Below are 23693 nucleotides of genomic sequence, written 5' to 3'. Positions count from 1 at the left end.
CCTAAGAGATCCCAAAAGTTCCACCACAAAACTCCTAGAACTGATCAACACTTTCAGTATAAAATGGCAGGTTATAAAATCAATCTACAAAAACCAGTAGCCTTTCTATATACCAATAACAAGCAACTGGAGAAAGAATACAGGGAAATGCTCCAATTCACAATTGCTGAAAAAAAAAAAAATCTTGGAATAAATCTAACTGAAGTCACCAAAGATCTCTACAATGAAAATTTTAAATCATTAAAGAAAGAGATTGAGGAAGACACCAGGAGATGGAAGGGCCTCCCATGCTCATGGATTGGAAGAATTAATATTGTGAAAATGACCATCCTACCAAAAGCAATATACAGATTCAATGCAATCCCAATCAAAATCCCCATGACATATTCACAGAATTAGAAAAAAAATCCTTAAATTCATATGGAAGCCCAAAAGACCCCAGATCTCAAAGAGCAAGGCTGGGGGGGTTACTATACCAGATCTCAAAGTATACTACAGAGCTATAGTCATAAAAACAGCATGGTATTGGCACAAAAATAGACACATAGATCAATGGACTATCACTGAAGCTCTAAACCTGATTATACACATTTTCAGCCACCTGATATTTGACAAAGGTGCCAAGAACACACAATGGAGGAAAGACAGCATCGTCAACAAATGGTACTGGCAAAACTGGATTTCCACCTGTAAAGGAATGAAACTAGAGCCTTAATTCTTTCACCATGCACAAAAGTCAACTCCAAATGGGTCAAAGACCTCAATGTGAAACTGGAAACCCTGAAACTATTAGAAGAAAATATTGGTAGTAACTTACAAGATATAGGTATAGGAAAGGATTTTCTAAATCGGACAGATTTTGCTCAGGAATTATGGTTAAAAATCAACAAGTGGGACCTCATTAAACTAAAAAGCTTATGCACAGCAAAAGAAACAATAAAAAAAGTGAAGAGAAAACCCACAGGATGGGAAAAAATCTTCACCAGTGACACATCTGACAGAGGTTTAGTGGACACATCTGACAGAGGCTTAACATCCAGAATATATAAAGAACTCAAAAAACCAAGAATAATAAGCCAAATGACCCAATGAAAAGATGGGCTGAAGATCTAAACAGAGAGCTCTCAAAGGAAGAAATAAAGATAGCCAAAAAACAGCTCAAAAAGTGTTCAATATCGTAATTAGGGAAATGCAAATTAAAACCACCCTAAGTTATCACCTTACCCCAATCAGACTGGCTAGGATCAAGAGAACAAATGATAACAAATGCTGGTGAGGATGTGGAGAAAGGGGAATGCTCATTCACTGCTGGTGGGATTGCAAACTTGTGCAGCCTCCATGGAAAACAGTGTGGAGAACTCTTTTTTTTAAAAAAAATATTTTGTTACTTTTATTTTATGTATATGCGTGTATTGGCTGCATGTATGCGAGTGCACCCGTGTCGTGCAATGCCTCAGAGATCAGAAGAGGGCTTCAGATTCCCCTGGAACAGGAGTTAAGGGTGGTTTGTAGCCACCACGTGGGCGCTGGGAATCAAACCCAGGTCCTCTGCAAGAGCAGTCAATGCTCGTAACCACTGAGTCATCTCTCCAGCCCCAAGTGTGGAGAACTCTTAAAAAACTAAAAATGAACCTACCATATGACCCGGTTATACCACTCCTTGGCATAAACCCAAAGCACTCATCCTATTGTAGAGACACTCGTACAACCATGTTTGTTGCTGCTTTTTTCACAATAGCCAAGAGATGGAAGCAACCTACGTGTCCCTCAACTGACAAGTGGTTAACAAAAATGTGGTATATTTACACAATGGAGTTCTATTCAGCAGTAAAGAAAGATGAAATAATGAAATTTGCAGATAAATGGATGGATCTAGAAACTATTATTCTAAGTAACACAGACTCAGGAAAACAAACGACATATGTTCTCCTTCGTATGTGGATCCTAGCACCAACTCCTTTTAAATTCCCAATCCTTTTAATAAGATGATGCTGTACAGCAGTCCCTTCTGCATGAAATAACTACCATCATCTCAACTTCAGCTGAGCCTGATCCTTAAACATGATCACAACTAGGCTTGTTGATAGTTGTGATTCTTCATTAAAGGAGGGCCAAGCAGGGTCATTGAACCCTCACTGGAGTATCCAGCCACTCTTCCCAGCCAACTGTATGAAATTGACCCTAATCACACATGGCCTCCTGGATTTGGGGAGGGCTAAAGTAATACAATCTGGGGAAGGCTAAGAAGAGAAGGCATGACCCATGCTGGGTAAAGGCTTTCCAGTGTGCATACCCTCAGGTCATACATACACCTCAGCAACCCCTCAGTTATCTCGGTAAGTAAGCTCAATAAATTCATTGGTTCCCCAGTAAAACTTTAATCAAACATTGGCTTGACACTAGAACCTTAAAAAGGCATTGCTTAAAATCCCCTGGAAAAGAAGTCTCACAACAGATGGAAAATTTGTTAATACTATTATGTCTCATAATTATTTTTTTAAAAAAAAAAGAATATGAGAATGTAAAAGATGTTAAAAGGATATGGGAATGGAGGTAGCTTCCAAAATAGAAAAAATGAGAAAGCCTAAGCATAATCTTAAAATTTCTAAGGTCAACGTTTAATCAACTAGGTTAAGGAACAAAATATATTATCTAGTCAAGGTTTACCTGAGAATATTTGATTTTTTACCCAAGCCTTATCTACACAGCACATGATAATTAAAAGTACCAGACTGGTGGAACTAACCTTATTGGATGTTTAACAACAATAGTTTGAAGTCTATACTAATGTGGTCAGAGGGACTTAAAGGACAGTTTTGGCCCCTTGCCCTCCAAGGTCGACTAAGTTCCAGGGGACTATGGAACATCTCTCAAAATGTCCTGTAACTGTGGTGAGTCACCTGTCTTCTTGTTCAGGGAGTACATGGAGACCCCACGAGATGGACTTGAACCAGTGTCCAGTCTACAAAGAGGATCAAATCAGAGGAAACATCTCATTCATGCTTCCAATTGAAGCCAGACATGGTTGAGCAGGACCTTTGACTTATCTTCACATAGATGGAAATGGTAAAAGAAAGGAGCCAGTAGCTCCTCTCAAGCCCATGTGACCTCTGAGGAACAGATCCTCAAATGACCTTAAGTGTAAAAATAAATTGATTTATTTGGGAAAATAGTATGGTCTTAAACACCCAAAAGGAAAGTATAACCAAAGAGTAAAGTCATCAGTATATTTCTTTAAGAGTTCGGGGCTGGAATGATGGCTCGGTGGTTAAGAACACTGGCTGTTCTCACAGAAGACCCGGGTTCGATCCCAGGACCCACATGGCAGCCTCTTCTGTCCTCTTCTGTCCTCTGCGGCATTGCACAACACAGGTGCACTTAACTACATGCAGGCAATACACACATACACATAAAATTAAAATAATAAAATATTTTAAAAAAGAATGGAATATATTTATATACAAAAATATCACACTGAACCTCATTTCTGTTTTTTTTTTCATATTTTATTACTTTTACTTTATGTACACGAGTGTATTGCCTGCATGTGTGTAAGTGCATCCATGTCCTAAAAGGCCCATGGAGGTCAGAAGAGGGTGTTGGATCCCCTGGAACTGGAGTTATGGATGGTTTTTAGCCACTATGTGGGTGCTGGGATTCAAATCTGGGTCCTCTGCAAGAGCAACCAGTGCTCTTAACCCGAGTCATTGCCCCAGCCCCAGTTCATTTCTTTGTAAGTTAACCAAAAACATAACTCTAAAAGGATTTCATTGAAAAAAAATTATAAAAACCACTATATAACCATATATTGTTTGTTTATTAGGAGCTGGAGAGGGTGATCATTAGTTAAGAGCACTGGCTGCTCTTGCAGAGAACTTCCATCCAGTTCCCAGAACCCATGTCAGGCAGCTTACAACCAATTCTAACTCCAGCTCCAAGGGATGCAACACACCCTCTTCTGGACTCTCTAGGCACCTGTACTCACATGCACATATCTGCACACAGTTGCACATGTATACACATACTTAAAAGTAACAAACAATTTAAACCTTACAATGCATATTTATGTATGTGTGGAGGCCAAAGGTCATCCTCCATTCCTCAGGAACCATCCACCTTGTTTTTTGAGACAAGGTCTCTTGCTGACCTAGAACTAACCAATTAGGCAAGGCTGGCCAGCCAATGAACTCCAGGAATCCACCTGCCTCTGCCTCCGTAGTGCTGAAATTACAAGTGTGCCTTACCACACTAGGGTTTTTTTGTTTGTTTGAAACAGGGTTCTGAGGGACTGAATTCAGGCCCTCATGTTTGCAAGGCAAGTCCATAATCCACTGAGCTAGCACCCTAGCCCACAATGAACATTTTATAAGGAGATGGGGAAGATAGTTGACCCAGTTCAGTCCAGAGGTTCCCATGCTTCTTTGACATGCACAAAAATTTTTCCCAGAGACCTTGAAAGGATGTCAGTGTTCTAAGAGCAGCTTAGGAAGTGCTGACTGTGTGAAGTGCAGGGCTTTGGGATTGAGGCAAAAGGCTGAGTCACTAGCAAGTTACTTGACCTCTCTGGACCCAAGGGAGAATTCTAGAGAAGGAACACAGTGTTCTCAGAGCTATCTGTACAGATTAAAAAAATGACACTAAAGCCAGGCCCTGAGCAGGGTGATTAAACTGATAAGTCTTAAAAGAGGGGAATGATGACCCACCACAGGAACGCTGAAAAAAAAAAAAAAAAAAAACAGTGTGAGAGCAAACTAAGGCCAGTAGGAGCTGCTGGCCCAGTCCACCTTCATCATTGAGATCCGACATGCTGATACACACTTAGAACCCCAGAATCAACATTTGAAGGGATTTCCTGATCCTTTAAGGATAAGTGCAGAGAAGCATTTAAATCATCTGATGAGACTGTCTTGTTTCAGCTCCACAGTGGACACAAGTGTCCTTTCCTGTCTATTTAGGCCCACAGTTTTCAAAGTTCTGCTCCAGTGTTATAACACAGCCTCTGGGTGTAGTGCTCAAACACTGTCTAGCACTCCTAGGCACAGGAAGGTAGTGCTGTCAAGCCCAATGTAAACAAGTCAACAGGAAAATGAAGTACACATAGCACAAGGTTATGTATTGATCAGCTGAGGGCAGCATTATGACTAGTGGCTCTCAGGAAGCAAATTCTGTCCTCCCCTAGGAACACCAGTTCAGTATTCTCTAAATCAGTGTTCACTGGGGCTTTATCAGAACAACCTAGGGAGAGCCAGAAAACAAACGCATTTGGAGTTTCAAGTTTAAGGTGCAGGGTAAAGGGAAAAGAAGAGGGAGAAGACCAAATATTTAGGGCTTAGTAAAAACATTCACGGGATGGTTAAGGTCATGAATATTTTATTTAGTGTAATCATTTCACACTGTATTAAAAAAAATTACAATATGATTTTTAGCTGCCATGTGGGTGCTGGGGAATCGAATCCAGGTCCTCTGCAGGAGCAGCCAGTGCTCTTAACTGCTGAGCCATCTCTCCAGCCCAAGAAACTATAATTTTTAAAGGAAATTCAAGGAATGAGAGAGTATGAAAGACTAAATATTAAACAAAGCTAGGCAAATAAATTATTTTTAATAAAATAGAAGTATAGTTAAAAACTATATGGATCTCAGCTATAAAAAAAGTGTCTATTTTCTTAAGGTAAAATATGACTCTACAATTAAATAAATGCATCCTGCTTTTCTTCAGCAATTCTTTTTTTTTTTTTTGAGACAGGGTCTCCCTGTAGCCCCAGCTGGCCTTGAACTCACAGAGATCCACCTGCCTCTGCCTCCCGAGTGCTCCAGCGCTAGGATTAAAAGTGTGCCACCACGCCCTACACTTCAGCAATTCTTATGAAAGAATCAAACCAGTCAATTACAATAGGCTATTCTTCTGTTTTCAGAAAGGGAAGGAAAAACAATCCTAGGGTCATGTCTCAGGGACAGAGCACATGCTGAGCAGGTACAAGAAACTGGGTTCAGCTCCTACACCAAAAATCACAGTTGTTTCTACTGCAAGAAGCTTCTAACCTTTCCTATCTGATTTTTGTTTTTCAAGACAGGGTCTCATCGTGTTGTACTGGCTGTCCTGGAACTTGCTACGTAGACTAGGCCAGCCTCAAACTCCGAGATTCGAATGCCTGTGCCTCCCAAGTGGAGGTATGCACCACCATACCTGGCTTAACCTTTCCCATCTGAACAAACAATACAATGAAGAGACTCTTACTAAAAAAATACCATTTAACCTGAACATTTTTCTTTACTTTGTTTTTTCCTGTATTTTTTAATTGAATTTTTGCAAATTTCATACAGTGTATTTGATTGAATTTAGATCCTCTTCCCCACCTGTACCCCTGCCCAGTACTCTATATAATAAGGCCTAAAGAGTCAAACTTGTATCCTCTGGTGTGTGAGGGTCCATCTACTAGAGCCTGGTCAACCTACTGAGTCTCACCCTTAAATGAGACTGATTCCCCCTCCCAGCAGCCATAGGCTGCCAACAGTTCCTCAGGTAGGGTTGGGGTTTCTAAGCCATCTCCCCATCAACCTGAACATTTCAGCAATGAAGTGTAACTAATTGCTTATAGAATAAAATTAGCCTCAGACATCCTCCTCCAAGGCTTAACAAGCTGTCACTGGAGTCTAAAAGCAGGCCCAAACTTCTACAAACTTCAGTCAGAATCATAATCACTCAGGAGAGTGCAAGGAAGAATTGGGATAAACTTGGGAGACTGGCAGAGATTCTTCCCTAGGGAGCAATTAAGTCTAAAAAGACCAATGAAAAATGCTCCTGAATTGACACTGTCCCTGGAAACCTTTCTTCCATGAGGGAAAAATACAGAGGAGTTCAATGCATCTACCTCAAACACTCCTGGAGTTCTTACTCAAGTGGCCAAGTTAGATGGTTTGACATCATTGATTTTTCAGTCTTTAAAATTCATTATGTGGACACATCAATATCTTTAAGAAAAAACAAACATATAACGGAAAAATGCAGTGCATGTGTCTTCATCAGTGGCAACATCAAAGAAATACAGCGAGGGGTTGGGGAGAGCTCGGTTGGAAAGTGCGTCCCTTGCAGGCATGAGGACCTGTTTGATCCCAGAACCCATGTAAACACCTGGCATGATGGCATGAGCCTGTAATCCTAGCACTGGGGAGGAATAAACAGGTGGATCCTTGGGGTTAACTGGCCAGCCAGCCTATCCTTTTTGGTGAGTGAGCTCCAGGTCCCAGTGAAAGACTGCCTCATAAAACAAGATGGACAGTTCCTGAGGAATGACACCTGGGGTTGGCCTTTGGCCTATACACGCACACACACGTGCGCGCGCGCGCACACACACACACACACACACATACCCAAATACACAAAAAGTAACACAAATGCCAATGATGGTGGTATATGCCTAAAAGCCCTCTGGAGACAAAGTCAAATGGATCTCTATGAGATCAAGATCAGCCTGAAGGCTGGGACTAGGGAGACCCTGTCAAAAAAACCAAAACAAACTAAGAAAAAACACAAAAGGATCTCAACATAATCTATGGAACACTCTGACAATATTGGTCTACATATAGAAGACTCAGATTCAGTGGCCTTGAACTTATGTAACAGTGAGATCTTTATTGAGAGAATCATGTACATTTTTAGATGACTACCAAGGATTCTACTGCCTCATATCTGTAAGAGAGGGCACTACCATTATCTCCCTTTTAGTAGAACAATAAACAGATAAAATGAATGGATTTGCTTACAATTAAAAAAAATTCATGGTGGAGTCATAGAAAAGACACACCACCGTTTTCAGCAGTCATCAGGGATGCCCGTCATAAACCTTCATGCTAGAATTTAGTCTGAATGCGTAACACTTCCTTCTTTCCTTCATGAGTGGGAGCTGCTTCTTTGATCAGGTATACTCGAAAAATGAACAAAAAACAACCTTTATGATTCATTTCCTCAAGCACGCTTAACAACATAGCATGTTTGGGAAGTAAGATTTATTGCAATAGGTTGTTAAGAGTGGAAATGTGGTTAGTTTTAGTTTGTTGGAAGCAAGACAAAGCTGCCACTCTGAGGAAAGACAAAAAAAGTAGTAACGAATAGACACTATCGATAAGACAAGGCACAGCGATCCGCAGCTGCCTCATACTCTGTGCACAGCAGGCCCTCTCAGAGAGAAGACAGAAGTTATGCCAGTAAGGCTGCATTAGAAGTTGCATATACTACCACCGATATCATTTTTACAGCAAAAGGCTCTATAAAATCCTTCTGGGGTAAAAAGTGCAACACAAAATCTTTACAACAAAATAGCAGTGCTGGCAATCAGGGCCCACAGAAAGACACACAGTAAAAATACAGCATCTGAAACAGTAAGGAGCTCTAGATTGGAGTGTAAGCTTTCAGTAGAAGACACGTCTGCAGCAATTCTTCACCCAAAGCCTGAGAGCTAAAAAGAGACTCACAGTCAGAAACTAAGTGAGTAAAACGTCTAATTTTGCACTAGGTCATAATAATTCGACTCTGGAAGAAGTGCCTTATCTTTACACTACTTATTCTACTTCTTGTTATGATTCATGCTTCTAAGCTGCATCTGTCTCAGAGCTACCTGTAGTACATGGGCTAACGGCAGGCTGTCAAGGATAACCTGGGGTGTCGGCCTCTAGTTAAAATGGGAAGCACACTGCTCAGCTGCCTTACAGTCTTTTTACATTAACCATAAAAAACTGAGTATATGTGATCTTGTATTATCCCTTCTCAAATAAAAGTCATTTTAGGGGAATTCCTTTTAAAAGAGGCTTCCAAACTAGTCCTTTGGGCATTTAAAAAATCTTCATATAAAAAGTCCACTTCTTTAATATGTAAGAACAAGCTTTTTATCCTTTAAAAAAAATCTCACTTCTAAACCAAAATAAATTATAACTTGCAGAAATACCTTCTTTAATGGCTTGGTGCTTATTCTGGGCAGCTGTATTATTTGCACATCTTCAGACAACGCCAAGACAACATAATCCTGGCTGAGGGAATGGGTCAACTTTAAAGTCTTGGAAGTTGAAAGCTGATATTCAGCCTCTGGTCTACAGTCATATAGTGTGTACATATAACAGTCTAGTCGATGACAAAGACAGACAGACACTTCAGAAAACCATTTCAAAACTCAGGGCATAAAAATGTAAAGAAATCAAACACCGAATGTACAATCTATTCCACTTGGCAATGTGTGAATTATGGAGAGATAAAAACTTATCTACTAGTAGAATATAACAAAAGAAGGTACAATGTGAGAAGTGCTCTCAGGTCCAGAGTTCTTCAGTTCTCCCGAATTTGTAGATCAGAGTACTAGAAAGATAAGAGCACAGATGTGAGGGAAAGTGTGAACAAGGAATTCATTTCCGATATAAGCAGTGACAGCTGCTTCACTTTAGATCTTTCTAGCAAGATCTAAAACTAATGAAAGATCACTGGTGTTGCTGTTTGAATGTACTTATTTTGCAAAGTAGATGTACCACAATGTCTGAATGTAAAGTATTCACTCTTAAAATCTAGAAAGCTACTATAAAGAAAATGTGTGCAAAAAAAAGACGTGTCTTATGGTAGTAGGCATGAGGGCCTTACAGCTCTAGGCACCCCCTGACGCTTGGCAGCTACGCTATGATCACTGAAGCAACCTAAACAGACCAAGCTTTAGTTTTTCATCCCCTTAACAGCTAAGTATTTGTTGGCCAGGTGTGGTGGCACACGCCTGTAGTCCCAGCACTTAGGAGGCAGGCGGATCTCTGTGAATTCAAGGCCGGCCTGGTCTACACAGTGAGTTCCAGGACAGCTGGGGCTACAGGGAGACCCTGTTTCAAAAAGACCAAGAACAAACAAAAAAAAAAACCCAAAAATAAAAAAACAAGTATTTGTAAGTTGAATATTTATCAGGCCTCTGGCTAAGTGCTGGGATGCGACTGAATCAAAATGAACACGTATGTTCCCTCATGGAGCTAGGAGTCTAAGAGAGGAAAATGACCACATATACATGTAAAGTCTGATCATAAAAACATACTATGAAGGAGTGGCACATGATATCATAAGAGTGAAATATAAGCAGTGACAGCTGCTTCACTTTAGATCTTTCTAGCAAGATCTAAAACTAATGAAAGATCACTGGTGTTGCTGTTTGAATGTACTTATTTTGCAAAGTAGATGTACCACAATGTCTGAATGTAAAGTATTCACTCTTAAAATCTAGAAAGCTACTATAAAGAAAATGTGTGCAAAAAAAAGACGTGTCTTATGGTAGTAGGCATGAGGGCCTTACAGCTCTAGGCACCCCCTGACGCTTGGCAGCTACGCTATGATCACTGAAGCAACCTAAACAGACCAAGCTTTAGTTTTTCATCCCCTTAACAGCTAAGTATTTGTTGGCCAGGTGTGGTGGCACACGCCTGTAGTCCCAGCACTTAGGAGGCAGGCGGATCTCTGTGAATTCAAGGCCGGCCTGGTCTACACAGTGAGTTCCAGGACAGCTGGGGCTACAGGGAGACCCTGTTTCAAAAAGACCAAGAACAAACAAAAAAAAAAACCCAAAAATAAAAAAACAAGTATTTGTAAGTTGAATATTTATCAGGCCTCTGGCTAAGTGCTGGGATGCGACTGAATCAAAATGAACACGTATGTTCCCTCATGGAGCTAGGAGTCTAAGAGAGGAAAATGACCACATATACATGTAAAGTCTGATCATAAAAACATACTATGAAGGAGTGGCACATGATATCATAAGAGTGAAATATAAGAATCTGACACCTGTAATCCCAGCACTTCAGAGACAGAGGTAGGAAGATCAAGAGCTCAAGGTCATCCTCAACTATACAGTGAATTTGAGGCCAGCCTGGGATACATAAGGCCCTGGCTCCAAAACAAAACAAAACAAAACAAAACAAGGCTGGGCAAGGTGGGGCACCCCTTTAATCCCAGGACTTGGGAGGCAAAGTCAGGTGGATCTCTATGAATTCAAGGTCAGCCTGGCTAGTTCCCAGTCTATATAGTGAGTTCCAGTCCAGCCAATGATAGATAGTGAGGCCCTGTCTCAAAACAACCAAGAAAACAAAACAAAAAAAGTAACAAAATAGAATAGCCAGAACTTCAAACCCAACAAACTGCATGCAAAACAGCAGCAACTAGAGAAAAACAGACTCAAACTGGAGTTTGAATCAATAGAAGAAAACCAAGAAACAGCATAGGCCCTTAGGCAAGGCCACCAGAATAGTTACAAAAATACTTGGAGAAGCCAGATATGGTGGCACATGCCTTTAGTCCCAGCACTCAGGAGGCAGAGGCAGGTGGATCTCTGTGAGTCAAGGACAGCCTGGTCTACATAGTGAGTTCCAGGCCAGCTGGGACTACAGGGAGACTCTGTCTCAAAAAGACTCTCCAAAAAAATTGAGGCTGGAGAGATGGTTCAGTCATTAAGAACAGTGTATGCAGGGTTCAGTGCCCAGTTCCCACATGGCGGTTAGCAATCAGCCTTAACTCTAGTTCCAGGAGATCTGATGCCCTCTTCTGGCCTCTGCAGGCATTGTATGTATGTGGTACACAATACATGCAGGCAAAACACTCATATATATAAAATCTGGGGCTACAGGGAGACCCTGCTTCAAAAAGACAAAAAAAAAAAAAAAAGTCAGTATGAAGAAAACTTAGGCCAGGCATGACACACATGCCTTTAATCCCAGCACTCAGGAGGTAGCAACAGGTGTATCTCTGTGAGATCCAGGCCAGCCTGGTCTACACGGTGAGTTCCAGGAGAGCCAGTGCTGCAAAATGAGATTCTTTCTAAAAAAAAAAAAAAAAAGAAAGAAAAGAAAAAGAAAAGAAGTATGAAGAAAACTAGACCACACACCATAATCCTATTGCTTACAACTGTGGCAACAACAGTTCCTCAGGGTTTAGGTCTCAATGATTCAGTGGGAATAGACTCCTACAGGCAGAGACCCAAAACACCCACGTTCACATTAAGACACAATCATTTGGAAAAATCGAGCACACTGGATTCATTTTAGAGGACTTTTAGAAGATTTCTTCGGAAATATTTTTTAATATTTTTATTATTTCTATTTTTTGTATATGAGTATATTGCCTGCATGTATATAAGTACACCTGTGTTGTGCAATGCCAGAGGAAGACAGAAGACAGCATCAGATTCCCTTGGAACTGGAGTTATGGACAGTTGATAGTTGCCATGTGGGTGCTGGGAATCAAACCTGAGCCCGCTCCAAGAGCTGCTGGTGCTCTTAACCACTGAGCCATCTCCCCCTTAGAAATACTTTTTTGTGTGTGTGCCTGAGTGTATTGCCTGCATGTATGTAAGTGCACCCATGTTGTGCAATGCCTGAGGAGGTCAGAAGATGGCATCGGATCCGCTAGAACTGGCATTATGGTCGGTTGTTAGCTGCCATGTGGGTGCCAGGATTCAAACCTGGGTTCTCTGCAAGACCAGTCAGTGCTCTTAACCACTGAGCCATTTCTCCAGCCCAATAAATACTTCTAATACTATTTTAAAATGCACATGATTTTTTTTTTTTTGAGAGAGAGACAAGGGTCTCTCTATATAGCCCCAGCTGGCCTGGAACTCACTATGTAGACCAGGCTGGCCTTGACCTCACAGATATCCACCTGCCTCAGCCTCCTGAGTGCTGGGACTAAAGGTATCCAATACCATGCCCGGCTTTTTTTCAACTTTTTGAGACAGGGTCTCCCTGTAGCCCCAGCTGGCCACTCATTATATAGACCAGGCTGGCCTTGAACTCACAGAGAACTGCCTCCCCCTGCCTCCCAAGTGCTGGGACTAAAGGCATGCGCCACACCTGACACACGATTTTTTTTTTTAATCAAAGCACAGGCTATGAAAACAACACTTTGGATCTAAATTGCTACTCTGCATTTATTAGCTGAGTATCTTAAGTAAGCTCTAAGCCTTGTTTCCTCATCCATAAAATAAGAATACCACCTGGCGCTGGGTGAGGTGGCGAAGGCCTTTGGTCCCAGCACTAAGAGTACCACTTGACATTTATTTCAGTGTTAAATGGGAACTCAAGGGATGGCACATCAAGCATCCAGCCGCATGAAGTCCTAGCACACTGCAGGACTCCTAAGAAGCCCATCTGTGCTTGCTTTAGAGTGCTCCATAAACATGTTGCTCTTATAATACAGCTGACATTTCTATAAATGGTTTAGGTATGGATAAAAAATGAGGCAACTTGGGCTGGGCCTTGAAGCACATACCTTTAACCCCAGCATTTGGGAGGCAGAGTCAGGCAGATCTCTGTCTGAAGTCAGCCTGGTCTACATAGTGATTTCCAGGCCAGCATGTGCAAGACCTTGTCTCAAAAAAAAAGAAAGAAAAAGAGAGAAAAAAAAGAAAAAGAAAAAGGCATGGTATGGTGGTGGCAAGCCTTTAATCCCAGTACTTGGTAGTTAGTTCCAGGCCAGCTATGGCTACAGGGAGACCCTGTCTTGAAAAGACCAAAAATAAATAAATAAATAAATAAATAAATAAATAAATAAATAAATAAATAACAAAAACAAAACAAAAGGAAGAAAGAAATTAGGCAACTTGGGGCTGAAGATGGCTCAGCAGTTAAGAGAACTTGCTACTCTTGCAAAGGGCTTGGATCTGTGCCCAGCCCTACATGGGTTAGTGCAAGAATTGTAACTGCAGTTTCAGGAGCTCTGACACCCTCTTCTGGCCTCTGCAGGTACCACACTGGCACTCATGTGGTGCACAAATGCAGGCACACACACACACATATATACATGAAATAAAAATATTTTTTTTTAAATTGGGTAACTTACCTAAAAAATATAAGAGCATTTTGGAAAAACACAGCTAGTCCTGGATAAACATCTGTATCTGCAAATACAAAGTGAAATCAATCAGAGGATTACAAAGCCAAAAGGCAGCAAACACTATGCCATTCAGAAACAACACACTCCTAGTATGAGAACACAGGACTTCTATGAACTGACTCTATGACGTGAAACAAATAGGAAAAGGCAATTCGGTTCTCCAAAGCCAAAGGCTGCTTTCACTCTGGTAAAAGTCGAAAGCATCTCAGTTTCTCTGACTCCTACAGCCCAGGCTACAACAAAATTGCTGAGACTGGGAACTTACAATGCAGTACTTAAGAGGCTGAAGCAGAAGGTCACTTCAGTCCAGCAATCTGAGGCCAGCCTGCATGACAGTGAGACACTGGTGCAAAATGAAAGTGCCAAGGAAGCAGCCGCCTGCCCCTTCTTCGCCTCCCGCCTGCCCCTTCGCCTCCCGAGGCCAGTGCAGAAACAAAAGGATATTAATTACAATCTTGATTATTTAAGTTTGCTGACTTAGTCCCTTTCACGAATTCATGAGTTACACTGCACAAAATATGAGAAATACAAAAGGAATCATGGTGTTCTTTTACTTACTGGAAGAATCAACCAGTTAATATCTTCCCAACAAGAGACAACAGGAAAAAAAAAAAAAAAAAAAAAGAGAAACTACTACTTAAAGCTTTGTGACTAGCCAGGTGTAGTGGTGCACACCTTTAATCCCAGCACTCTGAAGGCAGAGGCACATGGATCTCTGCAAGTTCTAGGCCAGCTGGAGCTACAGGGAGACCCAGTTTCAAAAAGACAAAAAAACAACAAAAAACTTTGTGAATAATTGAGCTTTGTAAAACTGTTGATTTAAAGAACACTGGACATGAGCATGGCATGATGGTGCATGCCTTTAGTCCCAGCACTTAGGATGCAGAGGCAGGCGGATCTCTCTGAGTTCAAGGCCAGCCTGGTTACCTCCATAGTGAGTTCTAGGCCAGCTGGGGCTACAGGGAGACCTTGTCTCAAAAGAGACAAAAACAAAAAAACAAAAAAAAACACTGGACATGACAAAGAAACTGGTTTAAATTTTGAGCTTTGTAGGTCATGGCAAAAAACAAAAACAAACATCAGAGCAGCTGGTTAGGAGCTCCAAGTTTGAGCCAAGCTCTTAATTTGATTCTTCATTCTGTTTCTGACTTAAATGTATGGCCTTGAGCAAGTTACTGAATCTCGGTGTATCTTAACTATCTCATTTGTCAAATGAGCATTGTAATAGCACCAACCCCAGAGAGAATGACACCAAATAAAGTTTAGAATGGTACTTTGACCATTCAATGATACAAGACACACATGCCTTTTCATAGATATTTTGCATATATGTGGGAGGGGGTGCATACCATGTGTGGGGTGTGTTTGCTCACACCATGTGTGGGGTGCCTACGAAAGCTGAAAGAAGGTATGGGATCCCCTGGAGCTGAAGTTATACACAGTTATGAGCCATCTGAAATGGGTGCTGGGAATCAAACGTGAGTCTTAACCACTGAACCATTCGTTTAGTAACAGGATGCAATACCTTACCTAAAATGCTTGGGACTAGATTTCATAGTTTTTCTAACTTGGAATATTTGCATATGTGAAAGGAGATGTCTTGTAAATAGGACCCAAATCTAAACATGAAGTTCAGTTGTATTTCATATACACCTCCTATACACAGCTTGAAAGTGATGGTATACAATGTTCTTAGCATGCCTGTTTTGACTGTAGAACAGAGGTACAAGAGGAATCAAGGTGTGATTAAAGACACTCGATGCAGAGGTAAGTGTGGCCGCTACTGTAGATATTAATAGTTCAAGAAAATCGATAAAATCGAAGATTTGAAATATGTCAGAGATGGTCCCCAAAAGCATATTCACATTCTAAGTATATTCACTTTCTCAATTTGTACTAGTTTTTAAAAATATTTTATTACTTTTATGTGTATGAGTGTATTGCCTCGATGTATGTAAATACACCCATGTCATTCATGCAATGCCCACAGAAATCAGAAGAGGGCATCGGATCCCCTGAAACTGGAGTGATGGATGGTTGTTAGTTGCCCTGTTGATGCTGGGAACTGAACCCAAGTCCTCTTCAAGAACAACCAGTGCTCTTAACTGCTAAGCCATCTCTCCAGGCCCCTGTACTAGTTTTTAAAGATTAAGATACAGTGAGTGACCATTTACCCTTTACAATGTTTCCCGACACATCATAGGAATGATAACTTATTCCCATTTTCAGTTTAGGAACTGGAAAAGTTTCATGTGTTCCGCAAATAAAATAAGGAGAAAGTCTAAGACTGTCTTTATGCCTTTGAGTTCCACCAAAACCTAACAGTATGTAAACAAACTGAAAACTAACTGAGGAACATATTTTTGTAACAAATAGGTGGCTTTCAGGCAATCGTAGAAGTCAACCAATCAGACCAGGTGCACAAAACACATATGCCTCATCCTCTATGCCCAAGTGAGGCAAATTCCAGCTGCATCTTCTGTGTTTGGTCTGTAAAAGCTCCTGCACAGGATGCAATTCTCTGAACCTAATTGGTTTGAGTGCTGCCCAATTCATCCATGGTTCTTTACTCCAATAAACTTAAATTTTCTAAAGTTTTCTTTCAATATGACAGTACAGACCTTTGAACAAAATCAGTGACAGCAACTCTCCCTTCTTGGGGTCAGGGACAATGTAAAGTTAAAATACACCTCCCTCTGTGATTCCATTTATATGAAACGGACAGCTATAGAGGCAGAAAGTATTCCGCAATTGGCCTGAGCCAAGGAGGAAGAGGGAGAGATCCCCTAAATGGGTGGGAGAAAATTTTTTACTGTTTTTCTTGAGACAGGGTCTCATTATGTAGCCCAGGCTGCCCTCAAACTCATGGTCCTCCTGCCTCAGCCTCTCCAGTGGTAGGATCACAGGCTTGATCCACCATTTCTGGCCTAGGGCCTTTCTTCTGATAGGCATTATATCTGACCTAGCATTTTCTTCCTGGCAGGTATTATTTTAGAACTACACGCTCTATTAGTATTTGGTGTTTTTAATGGTGGTGTAATCTATCCTTCTGTTGGTATTTCTTTTTTGTTGTGGTTGTTTTGGGGGGCTTTTTTTTTTTTTGGTCTTTTTGAGACAGGGTCTCCTTGTAGCCCCAGCTATCCTGGAACTCACTGTGTAGACCAGGCTGGCCTTGAACTCACAGAGATCCGCCTGCCTCTGCCTCCCAAGTGCTGGGATTAAAGGTGTGCGCCACCACGCCCGGCTTCTGTTGGTATTTCTAATCACTTAATACATTTTATATAGATTGGGTGAGCAATGCTATTTAAACATTAGTCAACCACTGTGCTCTTGAATTCTCAATTGTTTTGTCTCAAAGGAAAAGACAAAGCTATCCCAAAGATCTTATACTGATCAAAGTAGGTGATCCTGTCAATGTTTCTAAAAAGACAGCTGTGGGAACTAGGTGTGGTAAGTGGTAATATGTGCTTGTAACCCCAGCACTTGGGAGGCTGAAGTAGGAGGATAGCAAGTTATAGTTCAGCTTGAGCTATATAACGAAGTCCAAGCCAGTCTGGACTAACAACCAGACACTGGGTCAGGACAAAGAATTGTGACAGTGAAGTGAAGAAGATGACAAGGTACTGCAGAGGAAGAGGGGTCAGAGGATGAGGGCATTCTGCATCCTGAAACCAGTTCCCATCTTTGGAATGAGGGAGAAAGCCCATGAGACAGGGTCTTCCTATGGTTCCAGAGACAATACTGAGGTTGGGGTTTGCTTTTCCACCTCAGCCAGGATCAAAAGCTGTGGGCACCCGATTACTACAGAGAGAACACAGAATGTCACAGTGTGGGCACATCACTGTAACATCAAGGGTCCTGCCTTTAAAAAAAATGACTGCACGCCTTTAATCTCAGCACTGTGGAGGCAGAGGCAGGCTGATCTCTGTGAGATCAAGGCCAGCCTGGTCTATATAGGGAAGTCCAGGCAAACCAGAGTTACATAGTGGACCCCGTCTGAAAAGACAAAAACAAAACAACAACAAAAAACTCCCGCTTGGAGGAAAGACTGAAAAATTATAGGCTAGGCTTGGAGAAGTGTCAGCACTGAAAGATACTGGGGTCCAGAACCCATATCTGAAATACTTGGGGAAGACATGCTTTGGAATTCTGAATTTTTTAGAATTAAGAACAGTACCACAAACATATATATCCACATAGCATTCCCCAAATGGGTCTGGAGCAGCATTCTACATCCAAATACACTTAATTCAAAATCATTCCTGCAATACAACTTTTTTTTTTTTTTGACAAGTCTCATTATGAGGCACTGATTGGCCTAGAACTCACTATGTAGCCCAAGATGGTCTTGAATTCACTGTCTGCCTCTGCCTCCCAAGTGCTGGGATAAAAGGTGTACAGCACTACTCCCAGCAATCAAACATTAAGAGTAAATGAGATGAGTCCATAATGAGACTTCTGGCAGTTCAAGTCAGGATTGGCTGTAAAACTGGTTAGGAAATCCGTGATTTTCAGTGTATGAGAATTTTGGATGTATATAAGGGGCTATGCACCTATATTGGTTTCTCACTTTGTCACTGACACCCCAAGATGTGGACCTCTAGCAGAACAGCTTAACAACCCTCGGGAAGGCAATCAGAGCCGCCAGAGATGGCTGCCACATTCAGGTTTGGGACTGGGATTTCCTAAGTGGGCCATCCCATGCACAATGACAGGTTTTATTAACTCGCAGATGTTCACAGAGAGGAACAACTTTAAACAATTCAGTAAATACACAAAGTTTCCTCCAGATGGACCTGACAGACTAAGCCAAACATAAGTCATCTGAATCCTCTGTGAAATAAAGGTGGAACATACACTTACTTTGAGTAACATATGCACCAAAAAGAATCCACATGGAAGCAATGAGTGACCCGAACATCAGCATGAAACCAATGAAGAGCCAGACACGAGCACCTGTGGGAATGAGAGGCGAGGCTTTACGACTTTGATCACTTTTTAGGTCTGTCTTAGGAACAGGTAGCACTACACACAGCTAACTTAGTGCATATTATCTATATAAACCTGATATAACATTTAATATATGAAGATTTAAACACACATACATGCAAAAATGTTTAAAACCTAAAATGGGTTAAGCAACATGGAAAAGGAAAAAGAAAAGTTACCTCTTCAGTGGCTAGAGAAACAAATCTGAGTGAATGAGGCAAACTTCATCAGCAACTATTTCACTAGACCCTAAGAAAAAGGTAACCTGCCGGTTATAGTATCAAATAATTGCTCTGTAAGAATCAGTAAAGGTGCTTCAGACAGCATCTCTAGGTAGAAATGAGATCCTTCTGATCAGCATGACCCTCTGAATCAGAGAAGACCCCTACTATCACACCATTACTCCATACTGTACAAACAACAGCTGTTCTTTAGAAACTCAGATATTTTTCCTATGGTTAAGGCAGCAAATCTAGCCAGGTGTGATGGGCATGCCTTTAGTCCCAATACGAAGGCAGAGGCAGGTAGATCTCTGTGAGATCCAGGCCAGCCTAGTCTACATAGCTAGTTCCAGGTCAGCTGAGGTTACAGGGAGATCAGGTCTCAAAACACCAAGCACAAAAGCAGTCACCCTGTACAACATACCCTTGAAAAGTTCAAGGTCACAGGTATCTCTTCAACTCTGGATTACTAGAATTCTAGGACCTCAGTGACAATCCTCTGGACATATCAGTAGATTCAACACATTTTTATGAAAGCGGGTATGATGGTTAACCTTTGACTGTCAACTTGATGAAATTGACAATCATCATAGAAACAAATCTGGGTATATCTGTGAGGGAGTTTCAAAACTAGGTTAACTGAGGAGGGAAGACGCACCCTAAATATGGGTGGTGCTATTCTATGGGCTAGGGTCCTGTACTAAATAAAAAAGAGAAAGTAGGCTGGGGAAATGGTATAGTTATAAAGTGCTGCACAAGCAAGAGTTCAAATCTCCAACACTTAAGTACTGATAAAAAGTTGAGTTCAATGATGGCCCATGTCTGTATGCCCAGCACTGGGTGGCATGGAAATGGGCAGATCTCTGGGGCTCAGTACCCAGTCAAATTGGTGAACTCCAGATTCAGTGAAAGACCCCGTATCAGAAAATAGGGTGGAAGCTGGGCATGGTGGCACAGGCCTTTAATCTCAGTACTCAGGAGCCAGAGGCAGGCAGATCTCTGAGTTCAAGGTCAGCCTGGTCTACACAGCAAGTTGTAGGCCAGCCAGTGCTATGTGGTGAGGCCCCATCTCAAAAATTAAAATAAAGTGGAAAACTACTGAGGAGGACACTACATACGTGCAAATCCCACAGAACATCACACACACACACACACACACACACACACACACACACACATATATATATATTTTTTTTTATATATATATATATATCTCAAACACATACACACAAGATACACACACTCATACCACAAAAAGGAAAAAGCAAGCTGACCACCAGCATTCATGCCTCTGCTTCCTGACTGTGAACCTAATGAGGTCAGCTGCCTCAAGCTCCACCACCATGACTTCCCTACCAAATGGACCACCCCTCAAACTGTAAGCCCAAATAAATCCTTTCTCTTTTAAATTGCTTTTGTTGGGTATTCTGTTGCAGCAATAAGGAAAGGACTAACACAGTAAGTTAACACTTGTGCAGACTCTACTCACCAGTGTACCGACAGAGCCCATCACCCTACAGAAAAGGACAAAGTTCTGTTGCTGTGACAATAAAAACCTAACCAACTGACCTTAGCAACAGATACTAATGAACAGAGAAACATGTATTTCAGAGAGTGATATGTAGGAGGCACTCAAAGAACAGCTGATATTGGAGGGAAACATCTAGATCTAAACAATCTAAATTTTACTACAATACTAAGTGGCAGATCTCTAGAAATACAGTCATATTTTCACTGCTTGAAGAAATACAGTTGCTAAACTATATCCAGTAACAGCTTTTATCTGAAGAAAAATATTAAAAAAAAAAAACTATTAAAAATCCTTGTAATTTGAGATGGTGTGTAACTCAGTTGTCTAGCACACACAGAGCCTTGGGTTCAATCCCCAGTATGTATAAACTGGGTGTGGTAGCAATCCAAGCACTAGGGAGACAAAGGAAGGAGAAGCTAGTCTGGACTACATGAAACCTTGTCATGTAGGAAGGGGAAAAATACTTACACTGTCCTTGCTCAAAGAAACAACCCCTCAGCCATACACAGGCAGCCCTGGTTAAATGCAGTCTGCCACAAAGAACAAGACAGGCATGGAAGTTGAAGGAGGGCTTGCAGGTCAGTGGGAAGGGGAGGAAGTAAGAGAGGATTGGAGGAGTGTGGTCAAGTACACTATACGTATGAATGTGGGAAAGAATTTTAGAAAGCATATATTCCAGGAAGTTTTTATTGATATTAAAGTTATATATTCTCATGAAATTAAAAAAAAAAAATCTGTGTGTGCTTGTGACAGCATGCAGAAGATCTGTGCAAGCTCAAGCCAGACAAAACCCCAAAATGGAGGGGGGAGGGCACCAGAAACCTCAGCCCCAGCTGAGGAACCACTGGCAACTGATAGCAGCTGGAAAAAGCAGAGTCAGTTTTCTTTAAGGGTAGATACACACCCAACTGCATTTGGGGAAGACAAGAAAAAGAGGGCATAAAGTGAGGGGGTAGGGAGATGGGAGCGGGTCTGAGAGGAGTGGGGGCAGAGTCTAAATATGACCAAAATACAATGTATGAAATTCTCAAAGAATCAATAAAAATACTATTTTAAAAAATCCTTGTAGCTGGACATGGTGGCACACACCTTTAATCCCACAGAACTCTGGAAGCAGAGGCAGGCAGATGTCTGTGAGATCAACGACAGCCTGGTCAACTTCCAGGCCAGCTGGGGCTACAGGGAGGCCCTGTCTCAAAAAGACCAAAACAAAAATAGCAACAAAAAAATACAATGTACAAAAGTAGTATTTATTTAAATCCTTGTAATTATTTATTATATCATTTACATATGGCCATACATTTTAAACTTTCTAATAAAATTAAACAAGAAAAAATTTTCTCTTGAAAACTGAGTATTTTTGCTTAAGAAAAAAATTACAACAGGGCTGGAGGGGTGGCTCAGAGGTTAAGAGGCTATTCTTGCAGAGGACCTGGGTTCAATCCTTAGTATACATATGGTGGCTAACAACTATCCATAACTCCAGGTCCAGGAGATCTGATGCCCTCTTCTGATCTCCATGGGCACTGCATGTCACAAGTGCACTTAACATACAAGCAGGCAATACATTCATACACATTAAGTAAAAATAATAATTTTTTTTTTCTGTCTTTTTGAAGCAGGGTCTCCCTGTAGCCCCAGCTGTCCAGGAACTCACTATGTAGACCAGACTGGCATTGAACTCTCAGAGATCCGCCTGCCTCTGCTTCCCAAGTGTTGGGACTATTGGCGTGCATCACCATGCCTGGCTTAAAATATTTTTTTAAAAAATTACAAGTTGGCCAGGCATGGTGGCGCACGCCTTTAGTCCCAGCACTTGGGAGGCAGAGGCAGGTAGATCTCTGTGTTCAAGGCCAGCCTGGTCTACATAGTGAGTTCAGGCCAGTTGGGACTACAGAGAGACCCTGTCTCAAAAAGACAAAAAAAAATTACAAGTTTACCGGCCAGGCATGGTGGCGCATGCCTTTAGTCCCAGCACTGGGGAGGCAGAGGTAGGTGGATCTCTGTGAGTTCCAGGCCAGCCTGGTCTACATAGTGAGTTCCAGGACAGCTGGGGCTACAGGGAGAAAAAAGACCAAAACAAAATTACAAGTTTATCATTTTTGCTTTGGTTATCAGGAAACTCAGTTAAATTTAGCCTGGTGTGATGGCTTAATCCTAACACTCATTAAGCAGAGGCAGGAGGACCTCTGTAGGTTTGAGACCAACCTGGTCTGCATAGTGGGTTTCAGGCCAGCCAGTACATAGTAAGACCCTGACACACACACACACACACAAAAAAAAGTTAATGAGCAACTAAGAGCATCTGTCTTCTCCCAGAGTCTATGTGCAATAATTTTTCCACCTAGTTCCTACTCCTTTTTATAGCTTCATTATTTAACAGTCCATTTACAGTGTATTTTACCATGTCAATTCTCTTGGGGAGAGGGTGAAGGGTGGAAAAGGTTTTGCTAGGTAGCTCAGGCTGGCTTGGGTACTCCCATTCTTCTTACTCCTAATAGTTCTGTGTCACAGCACTCAGCTTCTTTCAATAGGTTCCTACACATTCCTCTGGGAATTAAATGGAGCTACTCTACAGATAAGCCCTTTGAGGCCTACAGAAGCTCAGCAGAGCCGTGCCGGAGCTGGGCTATAGGACCATTCAGCTTTCATTTTTTGAAGGCCCAGACAAAAAGAACTCTATGTACCACAAATAAGCAGGTGTCAATTTTAACTAGGTAGGGCATACTCTTGGAATAGAATGTAACAATCCCGGAGTGGGTTTGGGAACCAGATAGACCAGTGGCAAATATAAATTTATCCTTACTTTCTATAAAAAATAGCTAATAGTAACAATCCATAACAATGTAGAATATTCTTTAACAAAAAAAATAACCAAACTTTAACTTGGTAACACCTATTTTCTGAGCCATCTCTCCAGCCCCTATTTTCTTATTCTTTACCCTTCCTCATTCTTGGAGTCCCCAGAACCCACAGTGGAACTGAACCGACTCCCAAGTTGTTCTCTGTCCTGTACCTGAACACCATAGCATGTGCACACCCACATAACCCCCCACTC

General features: G+C 41.5%; 1 protein-coding gene across 3 annotated transcripts in view; it reads right to left on the bottom strand.

Moving 5' to 3' along the window:
• Positions 1 to 7604: 7604 nt before the first annotated feature.
• Positions 7605 to 23693, bottom strand: part of Tmem50b (transmembrane protein 50B) — a 57167-nt gene continuing 41078 nt past the window's right edge. For all 3 annotated transcript variants that reach the window (XM_008835960.3, XM_008835961.3, XM_029564893.1), the window contains 3 exons: positions 18758 to 18850; positions 13841 to 13898; positions 7605 to 9343 (listed from right to left, as the gene is read on the bottom strand). In XM_008835960.3, coding sequence (XP_008834182.1) covers positions 9298 to 9343; positions 13841 to 13898; positions 18758 to 18850 — 197 coding nt within the window. In that variant the 3' untranslated portion in view covers positions 7605 to 9297. The remainder of the gene's footprint in view (positions 9344 to 13840; positions 13899 to 18757; positions 18851 to 23693) is intronic.

Source organism: Nannospalax galili, unplaced genomic scaffold (assembly GCF_000622305.1).
Source record: "Nannospalax galili isolate Female #2095 unplaced genomic scaffold, S.galili_v1.0 scaffold136, whole genome shotgun sequence".
NCBI lineage: Eukaryota > Metazoa > Chordata > Mammalia > Rodentia > Spalacidae > Nannospalax > Nannospalax galili.
Note: the sequence above shows the minus strand (reverse complement) of the source record. Positions and strands in the feature narration are given on the sequence as shown.